Genomic DNA, 14,635 nt, shown 5'->3' with positions numbered 1-14,635 from the left:
TGACAGTCGTATCGGTTAATATTTTAAAGGCTTTCTTCAAATGCTCGAGGGCTAGAAACAGTTTGAAAACAAAAGCCAAACTACTTGCATACAGCTCAGGACAAGGGTGTGGTGTTAGGTTAAGTTACACAAATCATCTGTGACTGGATGGCAAACCTCTGAGGGAGCAAAACATTAATTTACTTGACCAGAACAACAAAAAAACCACCCTTCCCGACAGCGGGGTTTGCCTTTCGTTGCTTGTTCTTGAACTTGCTGTAGTTCAATTTCAAGATGCCTGGATTTTTTTCCTGAAGCATCTACTGCAGCCTGAAGCCAAAAATACGTGGGCAGCCAGGTCTGGCTTTGTTAGCGCCGAGCAGTGGGAAGTGCTGCTGGATCCCTGGTCAGGCAGTGGCACGCGTGGAGGGGCAGCCAGCGCGGGTTCAGGGTTTATTGTTGGGGTTTCTTCCTCTTTTTTTTTTTTTTTTTCCTTTTCTTTTTTGCTTCTGCTGTTTCTAGCTCTCTTTTATTCCAATTAAAGGTAGATATCGATCACGCTTGCTCAAAAGGTCTGGGGCCTGCTCAGAGCATCACCGGCATCGTTATTCTGCGCAGTTTGGTGCTCCCTGCCCCACGGCGGGGCTCGCTGCCCCTGCGCCGCGGGAAAGCGTGGGGAGGGGGCGAGCCGCGGCCGTGGGAAGCCCCCCAGTGGCCGGGCAGCGGCGGGGAAAGCTGCCCGTTACCTGCCGCACCGGCGTTCCCCTTAGTCCCGGGATGGAGTCTCCCGGGAAGAGGCAGCCGTGCTGGCGGGGGTGGGCTGCCCACGGCCCCCGCCCCCGCGGGGGGCAGGCACGGGTGGGAATGGCCCGGCGGCGGCTCCCGGTGCACAGAAGATGCTCGGTTTCCTAATCTCCCCCGCCCAGCCCCGACTGTTCTATCTTTAACGCTTCCTGTTGGTTAGAGGAGCCGGCTTGAAAATGGTCGTGTTTCCTGGCGGGCGGCACGGCGGGCCCCGCGGCGCGTCCTCACCGGCCCTGCCCGCCGCCCCACGCGCGCCGCCGGCAGCCTGCGCGCCCCCGGCCCGGCCCGGCCCGGCCACTGCCCCGGCGGGGAGCGCTCCCACGGCCGCGGCCAGAGCGGGAGGCTGAGGGGAAGGAGTGAAAGGAAGAGTAACAGCTCGGGCATTTCCCCCTGCGGGAGGGCCCGCAGGTGGCGGGGAGACAATAGCGCGGCCCCGGCCCCGCCGCCCCCGCCCCACGGGCCGCCCCGCACGGCAGGTGCGGCCGGTGCTCAGCGGTTTCTCCCCCTCGGCCCCGGCTCCGCAGCCTCGCCCCGGCCCCGTAGCAGGGACCGGGGGGCGCCCCGGGAGGTGCTGGGCCCCGGCCCCCTCCTCCCCGCCCCGCTCCGGGAGAGATTTCGTTGATTTTCGGCTGCCCGGGCAGGCCGATCCCCCGCGCCATCGAAAGCCGCTCCCCGCCGCTGCCCTGGGGACCGCTTTAGCTGTGGGTGTCCGGAGGAACGGACCTGGGACACCCCAGCCACCCCCGCCGCTCCCCCTGCCCCTGCCTGCAGCCTCTGGCAATGTGGGGAGGGGGTCAGACGAGTCCCGTCGCCTCGCAAGCGCCGCAAACGTATCAAATAACCCCCCCCCGTGTCCCGCACCCGTCCGCCTCCCCGTCCTCCCGCACCCGCTCCGCTTGCACGGCGGCGTCGGCGAGGGCAAGGGCGTCCCCGTCCCCCCGGGCCCGCAGCCCGCCTCGGCCGCGCCGAGCACCAGCCTCGACGGGGCGGGCAGCCGCTCCCGGGCCCCGAGCCCCGCCGGCTGCCCCGCACTGCTCTGGAGCGACCGAGGGTCCCTTCCCCAGGCCCCTCTCCTCCAGACTCGGCCCTCAGCTCCGCTCACATCCCAAATTTCCCGAGGGCGAGGGGTGCCGGCTCGGTACCCGCTGCATTCCCCGTCCCCCAGCATCCCTCAGCTCGGCAGGGATGCTTGGCCTCCCCCGCCCCAGCAAGGGAGGTGAGACAGGGAGCTCGCCCCAGTTAAGCCCTTCAGTGAAAATACACAGTGTGGGGGGAGGAAGGCTGGGGCTGGGGCCACTTCTCTCCAAAACATCTCCTCTCGATGTGCTTAATTTACCTCCTCTTGTCCCAAAGCAGCCCACACCCCTCTCTCTCAGTATCTCCAACAATTTATTTTGGCTCATTAAATTTAATTAAGAACGGAGTAGGTGTTCCATATTTAATAAGAAAAAAAACCCAACAAAAAACAAAACAAAACAAAAAAAACAACCAAAAAAAAAGGGGCATAATAACCTCCAAGAGGACTAAAATAAAGAATTGCTATTCAGATGCGGGCAGCCACAGTGCAATTTTTTTATTACTTTTTTTTTTTTTTTTTTTTTGCAGTGTCTTTTTAAGAGCATCTAAGCACACACACATAAAAAGCTAGAAGGCATGCATTCCGGAGTTATTCCTATGCATATCCCTGCAATAATTTTCCGCTTTCCTTCGATAAAATTGCCAAATAATAATGAATCATTTCATAAATAATGGGTTTAGAAGCTTATCAGGGCAGGCGGGCCACTGCTGGGGTTTTATCTCTCTCGGCCACATTGCAGTAGTGTTCCGCTCTCCATACTAAATAGGAAACTGGACGTGATGTGGAATTAGAGCCTACCCAGCTGAAGCCACCCAACACTTACTACAAATATAGCCGCGATGCGTAGGCCACAAAATGGCTCCACTCACTTTTCCCAATGAAAAGCAAATGGTGAGTAGAGCGGGATCCGGCCCTGCAGCGAGCCGGGCGCTGGCTGGAGCGGGCCGGGGCTCCGGGGGGGCTGGGGGGCACCCAGGGCTGCTCGGGGGGCTTCTGCTCCATGTAAGAGGCAGGCAAGGGGGGGAAAAACCCAGTCTTTACAGCGGTCGGATTTTAATTTTTTTTTTTTTTTTTGGTGCGGTGTGGGGGAGGAGTAGGACACGCTTTCCCTTTTGAAACTGTGGGGTGCGCCCCCCACCCCGGACCCCCGAGGGGGCGGGTGGGACCGGCCGCGGGGGAGCGGGGGGCGAAGCGCCCACCGGGCCCGGCTTCCCCCAGCCCCTGCCGGGGGGCACCAGCACCCGGCCGACGGCCAGGGCCGGGTCGCTTGTTCCCGGGGGGACCTTCCCCACCCCCACCCCCCCCCCGCCCCCGGCTGCCCCCCGCCCCGGCCGCGCTGGGGCCGTTTCCCTACAAAGGGCCGGTGGAGAGGTGCGTTTCTGGGCTGGAAATTTCCTGCCGATCCGCTGCTGGAAAACAAAAGGATTTTGCGGAGCAGAAACCAGCGGGCGGGGATTTAATGCCCCCCCCCTCCCGTTTTTCTAAACGAAATCACCCCCTCAAATGAAGGCAAAATACTGCGGGTATTTTTGCGGTTTTGTGTATTTCGTTTTTAACGAAAGCGGGAGAAAAAGCCACGGGGATTACTTCGTTTTCTACGAAGGGGAAAAATCTTATTTTTTATGATTTCTTTGCCGGGGGTGGGGGGGGCCCGTCCTCGCCTTCCTGTTGATCCGCGGCGGGGAGCGGGCTCACCCCACCGCCGGCCCGGCCCCGGCCGTCGCGGCAGCTCGGGCGGGAGAGCTGCCTGTACCGGCCCCGTTAGGAATTAAATTTGCTCCATTAGGAATTACATTTTCCAACCGGGCGTGGGAGAAACGCCGCGGCCGCTCCTTGCGAGCCCAACGGGAGAAAAACAACTCCGTCTCCAGCCCCGTCTGGGATTTCCTCCCGGGGAGACCGGGCTTGCGATGTGTCCAAAAAACCGCCCAATACGCCCCAAATATAAGGCGCTTTTTTTTTTTTAATTCTTTTTTGATGTATTTACTGTTTTCCACGCCAGGCCGTGGCCCTGTGTGCGAGGCGGTGGCTCCCGGTTGCGCGGCGGGGGGAGCCCGGGGGGGCCGGCGGTCCCCTATAACTGGGGCCGCCCCGGGGTGCCGTCCCCTCCTTCCCTCTCCCCTGTCCCCCTCTCCCCACCGATCTCTAGCAATCCGGGCCCACGAGATCCACCCTCTCTCTCTTTTTTTTTTTTTTTTTTTTTTTTCCTCCCCCCCTTCTCTTCCTCCCAGGATTTAGCAGTTTTATCCCGATGCGGGTGTCCTTCCTCTCTGTAAAGTCGTAAGTACCTTGAGGTGGGAGGAGTAAATTCAGCCTGACACTGAGAGCGCTTTTGTTGAAACAGGAGAGACTTGCGGTGTCCCTACTTAAATATGACACATGTGAGTAATCTCTTCCTATACAATATCGGAATAAGCAATTAGATTTTTCTTTCTAGAGGGCTGGTGGGGAGGGGGCTGGAGGGAAGGCAGAGAGCTTGTGCTTTGGGTTGCGTGGTTGGTTTTTTTGTTGGGTTTTTTTTTTTTGGTGTGTTTTGTTTTTTTTTTTAACCAGAGAGATGGTGAGATATGGCCCCCCAAATGGGTTTCCTCTCGCAATTTATCCCAGCAGAAACAAAAAAAAAAAAAAATAAAAAAATACCCAAGGCAAAGGAGGGAGAAGGATGGGGAGGAGACCCGGTGTGTGGCAGCTCTATGTCCGGCCAAGTCTCTTATTTATGGGGGGGGGGGACACGACACCAAACCCGAAGGAGGCGGGTGTAGGAGAAACAGCATGGCAATAATAGCGATATCGCTGCCTGCCCTAGGCGCGAGGTGCCCTGTCGCGACAGTATTCGTTCTATGGCAGCAGCAGGGGGACAATGATGGTGTACGGGTGCGGACGGAGGGCTGCTCCGCGTCGGGCCCCTTCCTCCTTCCTGCAGTAGCGACTGCGCGGGGGCACTGACTCTGCTACGGGCTGCTTTAACCCCCTCTCCCCCAAAAAGTAGTTTCAGGTGTATTTCACTGTTTCAAAAATAATAATAAAAAATAAAAATGGGAGGAGAGGCTGAGGCTGCTGCCGGCAGGCCGGGCCGCTGTGGGGCTGGCTCCGTGGGACCCCCAAAACGGGGAGACATCCTCCAAGCGGGGGGCTGAGCCTCCTCCCGCCTGGCCGCAATCGGGCCGCACCGTTCCGCAGCCTCGGCTGGCCGAGCGCCCCTCGCTGCACCAGCCGCCCGCGCTGTGCCCCCGCCCCCCCCCCCCCGCGTAGCCGCGCACATCGCCGCCAGGCCCCGCTGCGCGGCTGCGGAGCGAGGGGGGGGGTCCGGCCTGGCCGCCCCCCCTGCGCGGTGCGTCGTGCGGGGCCGGGGCGCTGCGCGGCGTTACAGCGCCGCACCGTTCCGCGAGCTCCGTGACGTCACGGCAGGGCCGGGGCGCTCCGTGACGTCACAGCACGGCTCAGCGGCGTGGCCCCGCGGACCCCCGGCCCCTCTCGCAGGGGTGACGGGGCCGTCCCGCCCGCAAACTCCAGCTGATTTGGGGTGATTAATGCCTCCCCTTGCCCCCTCCCCCCCCCTTGCCCCCCATTTTTCGCCTGTGAGGCCCGAGCCCCAGCAGACCCCCCCGTCGGGGCGGTGCCCAGGGCGGGTACCCCCCCACCCTGCTCCAGCCGGGGCCGCCCCTCACCGCTGCCTCTCTCCGCAGGACGATGGACAGGCCGCCCGCCCCGCCGCCCCCCAGTGACCCCCGCGATGCCCGCCCCCCCCGGCGGCACGACTCGGAAGCGGAGACCACGAGCGAGCCGGAGAGCAGCCGCGGGGGCATGGAGGCGCCGGCGGACCCCCAGCTGCTGCTCAACGGGGCGTCCAAGGAGGCGGGCCGGCCCTCCCCCGGGCCCCCCGCCGCCCCCGTGCCCGTCATCGAGCTGGTGCGCCGGGGGGGCTCCCTGGACATAAAAAGCCGGGAGGCGGCGGGGGAGGCGATGCAGAGAGCGCCGGGCGCCGAGCCGTGCCGCGCCGCTGAGGCCGCCTGCGAGGCCCGCATGGTGCAGCTGAGCCCCCCCGCGCTCCCGCTGCAGCCCCCCGGCAGGGCCATGCTCTACAACCTGGGCCAGCCGCTGGCCACCATCAACAGGTCCGTGTCTCCCCCCCCTCCCAGCCCACCCCCGGCGGGGGTCCCTCGGAGCGGCTTCCCGACGGGTGCCGCACTGGGCAGCGGGGCTCGGTGCCGGGGAGGGAGAAAGAGGGGGGGGTGTGGGTGGGCAGCACCATCCTTTGCTCCGCGCGGGGCTCGGCGCTTAGTCATCGCGGGTTTGCATGCAACTTTGCAAAGGAAGAAAGGGGGAAAAAATAACCAGAAACGAAAAACTGTCGTTCCTAGGAAAAAAAAAAAAGAATGCACGGCAGAAATGCCGGGCAGAGCAGAGGGGGGCCGTCGGTAACCGCGCTGTTTGTTGAGAGCCGGTTTAGAGCCAGGGAGCGGGCTCCCGCTGCCCTCCAAGTCCCGCAAAAATCAGCGCCAGGGACGGGACCCGCTCGGGCAGGGCGGAGCGCAGCCCCCGTGTGCGGCGACCGACCCCCGCGCCCCGCCGCTATCGCCTCTGCGGGGGGGGCTGCGCTGCGGGGCCGGGCTGGGGGTAACGGGGAGGGGGGCGGGTGTCTCCCGGCAGCCGCCAGCCGGGCTGTCCCACGCCGGGCAGCCGTGCTGCGCTGCGTGTCACCGGGCGGGAGCGTGTCGTGTGTCGCCGCACGACCCCGGGCTCGGCTTCGTGCTGAGCCCTGAGCCGCCCCCGAGGGGACGGAGCGGGGGGAGGCGGGGGTATCCTCACGGCCCCTCTCTGCTTCCCGTTTGCAGCGGGTTTTTCGGCGAGCCCGACACCTTCTCCATGTACGGCAGCAACCGGGTGAAGAGGAGACCCTCTCCCTACGAGATGGAGATCACCGACGGTGAGAGCGCTTCGCCCCTGCGCTGGCTCTCGGGCGGTGTGTGTGTGGGTTCCCCGTGTGCTGGAAGGGGGCGAGTTGCTTCACGGTGCCACGTGCTGGGATTAGACCCCCAAATCGTACAAGGCGAACGGGGTGGCGGCCCCCCCCCCCCCCCCCCGCCCCCGCCCCCGCCGAAGGCTCAGCAGAGCTCAGACCTGTCCCGCCTGGCGCCCAGCAGCGTGCTCGGCGGATTTGCCTTCACGCAGCAAAGCAGTTCAGCGTATGGTTAATTACATCCCTGTTCGGCAAATTGCTTAGAGATTAAATCCGAAGGAAGCCACTAAATTTAAGTCTTTGTTGAAGTGCGGAGGCTGGATCAGGGCCATTGCAGTGACACTGTGTTTGTAAACCCTTCCAGCCAGGTCGCGATGCAGAGCCAGCCGTGGGCAGAAAGGTCCAACCTGCCTTTAAAGCGTCTAGAAACAAAGAGCTAAATTCTGTGCTGAGCTCTGCAGGGTCCCCCCGCGATGGTGGCCGGTCCCCGTGCCAGCTTGCCCGCACCTTGGTGTGGTACACATCCACAGAAACACCCCGCGCCTGGGTTGTGGCACAGCCTGGGAGGGTGGCAGCCTAGTGCCCGAGCAGGGACCCCAGGTGCGGGCATCCCCTGGGACTGGCAGGGGGATTTCAAAGAAAGGAAGGCCAGGAGCAGGAGGGCCGCATCCTGCTGCCTGCTCCCTGGCACTGGCCTGTGCTGCCCGCGCAAAGGCGTGTTCACCCAAGCGGTTTGCACGTGGAGGGCTGACAGGTTTATCTGCAGAGTTAACAGCCCCTACAAATGAGATCCATTGAAATGTGGTTTTTTCTTCACCATCGTGAACGCTGTATTGCAGTTGCTGGACAATTAATTTTCCTCCTTTTGAGCTAGCTGTCCCTTTCCCTCTACCCAGCTAATCTAAAATCAGATCAAATCATAATCCACATCGCTCTAAAATAATACAGCCCAAAATGACGGGCTCAGGGCATTATCTGCGTTCATCAGTCACTCTCTCCCGCTCCCTGCCCTCCTCCGTCTGCCTGCTCCTTTCAGACCGCGGCCCCGTGGGGCAGGGGCTGTCTCAGCCCCCGACACAAGAAGGTCTTTTTGTCTGGGTTTCGATTCAGAGGCTTAGTGGTTACGGTGAAAAGTCCATCAAATCAGTGTCTGACTAAAGCTTTTGACTTGCTATTAAATTCGATATTAAGGATTACAGAGATACTTGGTTATAACCAGGTTTTTGGATATGTGCTATAGTGCAGGTGTATAGATTGGGCCCGATCCTGCAGGATCTGGCTCATGCGAATTTCTGAGGCTGGGCTCAGAATTTTTTTGGAAAGAATAGGTACCGATGATGCTGTCTAAACAGGAGCAATTTTAGGGATGTGCATCCCCTGCTGAGGCGTCTGTGTGGTCTGCTGGGCTTTGCTCGTTGCTCTGATGGTCACCTGCTGGATGACACCCACGGCACACCGGAGCATCGCTCCTGCTGGTCCTCAGGCCTTGGGAGGTGCAGAAGGGCATGAGAGTCTTGCTGGGCACCTGGTGTTTGCTTTCCTCTGTAAGGAAACGAGCAGGGATTTTTTGCAGCTTTTCCTTTATCCATCTTGGGAAAAGTTTGGTACATCGAGTATCTTAAAAAATAGATATGAATGGAGATAAAAACAGTATCTGCAGGGGTATTCTGGAACTTTGGAAGCTCAGCTTTTTATTAGTTTTCCTCAGATCTCAAATTACAATTAAGAAAGCTTTGGTCGATCCCTTGGAACAAAATTCAGGCAAAAATTCTCAGCCGACTGCTTGAATTAATTACGAGGCAAGTTTCTTTATGAGAAATAAATCTCTTCTATCATAACACAGCTACAGGGCTTTTTTAAATTTCTCCATTGCTTGACATGTTTTGGCCAAAACCTGATCTCTTTCTGAAATATATGTTTAATTCGGTTGTTGCAGGAATCAAAAATCTGCAGGGTGTCAGAATTTGTGTAATATACTGGAGCTTGGTTTGGGTGCCCCTGGATGAAAATGAACAGGTCTTTTTTCTGATTTCTGACCTATTTATGAATAGATGTCTTTCAGTCAGCAACTTTCAGTGAGCAGAGACACATATTTGAAACCTGTGAAGACTGGAAATCTCTTGAGTTCTTTTTTTTTTTTTTTTTTTTTTTTTTTTTAGTGAATGGTATCCAAGGAGTTTTTTTGTCATACTCTTATGGGAGTAAAATGGTTTTAAGTTGCATCTCCTTCTGGATTCAAGGCTAGTTGCTTTGTCTTGTCCGAAGAAAGCATTTAGGTGTTGCAATTGTATTATTGTAGTAGGTTGTAGCACATACTCCACTGCGTTATTAGGACTGCTGGGTAGCCTGGTTGTTGAGGTCCCCTTGATCCCCACCACCTTCCCCATGACCCCGTGGAGCAGGCTGTGCACATCAGGGACAAGAAACCTTCCCTTTCCATGAGCTCTTGCATATTAAGTCTTATGAAGGACATTTATGTGTTGTTTGGGAGTGGAAAATTGGCTCTATTAAAGCATCAGACTGGGATCTTAGAGGTCAGAGATGAGCTTGTCATTCTGACATCCTCCAGCTTATCCCAGGGGCTCTTTGTGATTTTGGGGGACTCCCTGCTCCTGAGCACGCTTCAAGAAGTGAGTTGTATGGCTGCTTGCATGCTGGAGAAGCTGGTAGCGTTAATCTGGCTGCTTGGGCATGTGTCCCCATGCAAACCCTGTGGTGGGCTTATTTTGCGTGATGTGCTGGACCGAAGGACCTCTGTTTCCACTGAAGGGAGAAAAGTGTGATGGTGTTGAATGGACTGGAATGTGGGATTTCTCTTCTTGTGTCGCGCCAGATGGCATCTGTCAAGGTGCAGCCTGACTGGGATGCCTCCAAAATCACATCTGTTCAGCTGCTCTGCCACAGTCAAAGCAGCCAAGACTTTTGCTATGTAAGCATAACGACGACCAAGTGCCCCCTGGGATGCTGGTTTCACTGGGTGATGGCAGAGCTATGGCTTAAACTGCTCACCATGGCCAGGGACTTGCTCCCACCGGGCGGGAGTAGTTAGGCAAGCGTCTGAGAGGGGAGGCTACAGGGGAGAGATGGTGTGGATGGGAATATCCACAGCCTGTCCGGTGGGTTACGACTCACCGATGTGTTACCTAGCAGTCTTTGCTTCATACTTTTTGAAGATTTTCACTGTCTGTGATGCTTCCCATCCTATGGGGGTTTCTGCCATGGCATTCTCCCAGACTTTCATGAGGCTGACGTGTGGAGACACCAACAGTATCTCCTGGAGGTGAGGATGGAAAGGATGAAATTATAAAAGCATCTTATAATAGCATCTCCTTGCATGAACTGGTTTCCATGGACCCAAGGATCTGCAGTCCTGATTTACCCCATTGCTGCTCCGGTGGCACAGTACTTTTGGGTGGACGTGCTTTTGGGACTCTTCTAGCACAGAGACAATGTCTTGCTTGTGCCAAGAGGAGTTACCCTCATGATCTGAAAGGGGAATCGGTGAGTTTCGTGCATCCGTCCTGTGTAATGCCCCATCAGAAATATGGCTGTGAAATTAGAAATACGGCTGTGAAATTACAGGGATTTAACTGGAGTTCACGTGTAACTGAGCCAAATGGACACCTCTAGCAATTTAGTGTCAGGTAGGGAGCCTTTGCCCTGCGTCACTGAGGTGCAGAGAGAGCAGGCAGTCCTCAGCCCAGCTCTGAAACTGCCTCATCTTCCACCTGTGATCACCCTTCCAGCAAGGACGCTGCTTTCACTCTGTGGGTCACATTGCTGCCTCTCCTCATTGCTATGGGGTGAATCCTGCCACCCCGATTCATACAAACCATCCAGAGGGCTAGCGGCAATCCTATGATCTCTGTCAGCTTGGGATCCCGCCTACATCAGGGAGGATCTCTGAATCTTTCATTTGTCAAAGCCTCTGCTCAAGCTAATTTCCTCCTTGCCCGATGATATGTCCTTAAGACTTTTTTTGGGATAGAAAATAAAACCATCTAGTGAGATAAACTTTTAACAGAACCTTTGTTGCAGAGATACCTTAAAAATATAGCAGCCTGCTGCACAAGTGTCATGGTCTAAGCCTTCCTCCTTGGAGAGCAGTAAATTTAGGCATCTCAGGAGACATCTAAAAAGACACAACTCCATTTTTCCCTTCCGCTAGATTGAACAGAAGTTATGGCTACCTCAGCTCATCAGGTTAGCTTCTAGTTAGCTGTTGTGCTAATGTCACTGAAGTAAGTTGGTTAATTTGGGAAATGGTGACCTATTCAGCAAAGTAATAAATGACCTGCTATGGCCTGTTCCTAATTCTGCCTGGTTGCAATTGCAGGTCCTCATACGAAAGTGGTTCGTCGCATTTTTACCAATAGCCGGGAGAGGTGGAGACAGCAGAATGTCAACGGAGCCTTTGCAGAGCTTCGCAAGCTCATCCCCACCCACCCGCCTGACAAAAAACTGAGCAAGAATGAGATTTTGCGCCTGGCTATGAAATACATCAACTTCCTGGCCAAGCTGCTCAATGACCAGGAGGAAGAAGGAAACCAAAGGGGCAAAGTGAACAAAGACTCTGGGATAGTCCAGGAAGACCTCCTGCAGGACATGTTGTCTCCTAACTCTAGCTGTGGAAGTTCTTTAGACGGAGCGGCGAGCCCGGACAGCTTCACGGAAGAGCACGAAACACTAGATTCGAAGCACACGCGGAGCCTGCACCATGCCATTCTCCCCGTAGAAGGCAACGCGCAGCGGTGATGACCTTCGGCGTCGCTCCCGAAGCACCGAGGGGGGAGGCGAGACCCGAGCATGTGGATGCTGGAACTTGTGCCCATGGGATTTGTGACTCTGCCTTTCTGCGGGGGCTCGGGCTCCCTGTCTTCCCCAGCCCAGGACGGAGCGGCTGGCACGTTGGCTGAGGACAAGACCAAACCAGATGGACATTCGGTATTTAGGTACGTGATCGTACAAAGAAGAAAAGCATTGAAGTCATCTTCATTGTACATACTGCTCATGATGTGACTCTGCGGAGAGGAAGGAGATGCGGCCAGCCACCTCTTCAGTGTTTCGAGGGTTTTCACACCGTTCGACCACCATCGCTTTTTAAACAGCTGCCTGGTTGAAATGTGAAACTCCTCTTTCACTGCTGGTGGAGGCCATGGAGGCCACCGACGCTTTCCAGCTCCACGTGGTGCTGGAGACTGCTGAAACCCACCAGCGCTGCAGCATTTCTCCAGCCTGTGGCATATACAACGGGTCTGAGCAGGAGCTGGGGCCACGTGTTCCTGTTGTCTGAGAGCTTTTGACTGTATCTTTTTAAAGAGGTGAAAAAAACACCCTCAGCAAAAGAACTATTAAAAGCATTAAGACTATTTCTTTTTCTCTCCTTTTTTTTTTCTTTCTTCTTTTTTTCCCCTCCTTTTCTTTCTTTCCCTTCTACCTAACTTTGGATTTTTGGGGTTGTTGTATTTATGACGTGGGATTACTTCTGTTTAACGCTGTCATGCAGTATCCACTGAATGAAAAGGTACATAGGTGTTTTCTGCTGGCCTCCCAGTCTGCTGGTAATGCCCAGCAGGTGAGCTTCAAGCCTATTGTGGTCTCCTAGAGTTTCCCCAGCAGTTTCTGTAGAGCCAGAGCTTCTCTCAAGGAAGATGAATTTCAGAATTGGTAAGGGGGAAAAAAAAATAATTTGCTAGTGAAGCATCCCCTTGGACTGGGGATTTTTAAGTTCAAAAAGCGACAAAAAGGCAAAAGGAGTCGATGATGCATCAACAGTGCGTGTGTACATAGGGTTATAAAAGGGTTTTAATGGTATGCTTTGAATTTTTTGGTTTTATTGTGTGGAAAGGGTGGTGGTTCAGCTGTGCCAATGTCTGTAAGCTGGACTGCAGCCCTGGATTTATTCTGGCGTTAGGAAGGTCCTCGCCTGCCCGAGGCTGGTAGGAGCCCACAGCCTCCCCCAGTCTTGAGAGGAAGCACTAGAAGGAGCAGTGGGGTCAGCTCCGTTCCCCAGGGCTCGGATTGCTGCAAAGCTGATGTCTGCGCCTGAGCTGACCCTCTGGTCCCGGCTGCCTCCCTGGGAGGGTGTTTGGGAACAGAAGGGCTGGGGAGCAGGAGGCTGAGAGCTGAGGACCACACTGTGCCATCACCGCTGTATCAGGCCCGTCTCTCACCCATCGCCTGATGGAGCAATTCCCCCAAGCCCATCCCTGACTCTGCAGAGATGTCAAGGCACAGAAATCTCTAACGTGCTACAGTAAAAAAAAAAACAAAAACAACAAACCAAAACACTGACAAACATCCTTTGGAAGGGAAAGAGTCTTTTGAGCAGGGACAACTTCCACTGCACTCATTCCTTTCCGGGGGTGCTGAGGTACAAGGAAACACAGAGTATCTGGACAGGCGTCTGCAAGCCCGTCCAGGCTGAATTCAGAGCCCCATCATTTCTGTCCCTGCTTGGTTTTAATGCCTCTTTGTAAATAATAGGTGGGAGGCTGGCGCGTGGGTTGGCACATTAGTTGCCTGGGAAGGGGTCCTGGCCCAGGCAAGAGTTCCCAGCATAGATCCCAAATCCTCCGAAACCACCAACCTCCCCCATCTTAAATTGGAGAAAAGGAGGAAAACTCCTTCCCCAGTCTGGACCGCCTGTGCATGGAGGGTTTGCTAAAGAGGGTTACCTGCATGGCTGGGCCTGGGGAGAGGTGCTGGCGGGTGATGGAGTGATGCTGGGGAAAGGGTTTGGGCTGCTGCCAGCACCAGGGGTAGGAGAGGTGGGCGGCGGGACCCTTCGGGAACGGGGGGGATATGCTGTTCACACAGGTAAAAGCCGTTCTTGGTTTTCAGCATTCGAAATAACCCTGGGGTGGGGTAGGTGGGGGTTTTACACCCTTTTTATTAAACTATTGCAAGAAGAAATCACCAATACTCAGAAATCCCTTATTCCCCACAGGTTTATTTTTTTTTTTTTAAATTTTCGGTAGCTGAACAGTTGGGAAAATGGTACAACCTTGGTGGCACCCCCTAACACCCCCATGCTCATAGCCCTTAGCAGAGCACACCGTAGGTCTCCCGGGGTATGTACAGTTGTACTTTAATTGTGATTTGAATGGTACATTTCCTCTGCCCACCTCTCCTCCTGCCTGCTTCATCTCTCGCTGTGTGGACCATCGCCCCCCGTTTCTGTTGGAAACAGTGTTTTGGGGCAATGTACCGTGTGAGTGAATTCCTGCCTTATGATTTTTGGTTTTTTTAAGCCCCATCCCTTTCTCTGCCACCCTCCCCTGGGATTTCTGCATTTTTTCTGCAGAAACAAAGTAACCAGACCTGGTACCCTGAGTCTCAACCCACTGTGGATGTGCTATTTAGAAAACACATTTGTTGTAATGTGTGTGTATATATAAATATATATATATAATGAATATATCAAGAATATTTCTAAATAAAGTTTTACAAAGCAGCCTCTGTTTGCTGTCTGCCTCTCTCCCACCTCGTCACTCAGATCCATTGCTGCTTTGATATTTCATTCCTGGACATCGTGGGGTGAGAATGCCAGGATGGCCCACCCCCTGCCATCAAAAGTCATCAACAGGCAGCAAAAACCTTGCAAAAGGATCTGCTAATTTTTTTCTTGCTTGGCTCATGCAGTCCAGCTTGGGCTGGGCTTTTGCAGGGAGAGCAAGTGGGAGGAAGAGCGTGCGGGGCCAGCAGGAAGGAAGACGGGCGGTGGAGCAATCCCCCCGCTGCAGGCGAGTGTCACCAGCTGCCATGGCCTTACCCCCAGCACATTATTTGCAGGTCCCCCAAAGCCTCTGATG

General features: G+C 55.7%; 1 protein-coding gene across 2 annotated transcripts; it reads left to right on the top strand.

Moving 5' to 3' along the window:
• The first annotated feature begins 2,603 nt into the window (after positions 1-2,603).
• On the top strand, positions 2,604-12,190 carry TAL1 (TAL bHLH transcription factor 1, erythroid differentiation factor). Of its 2 annotated transcripts, XM_055815518.1 has the most exons (5): positions 2,608-2,752; positions 4,093-4,242; positions 5,548-5,976; positions 6,697-6,788; positions 11,158-12,190. In XM_055815518.1, coding segments are annotated over exons 2-5 (942 nt in total). In that variant the 5' UTR covers positions 2,608-2,752; positions 4,093-4,240; the 3' UTR covers positions 11,577-12,190. The 2 variants fall into 2 exon arrangements, with proteins under 2 accessions (XP_055671492.1, XP_055671493.1); XM_055815517.1 differs by lacking the exon at positions 4,093-4,242 and having other exon boundaries at positions 2,604-2,752.
• Positions 12,191-14,635: the final 2,445 nt, after the last annotated feature.

This window comes from Falco peregrinus, chromosome 10 (assembly GCF_023634155.1).
Source record: "Falco peregrinus isolate bFalPer1 chromosome 10, bFalPer1.pri, whole genome shotgun sequence".
NCBI classification, from domain to species: Eukaryota; Metazoa; Chordata; class Aves; order Falconiformes; family Falconidae; genus Falco; species Falco peregrinus.
This window is presented reverse-complemented; position numbering and strand designations above follow the sequence as displayed.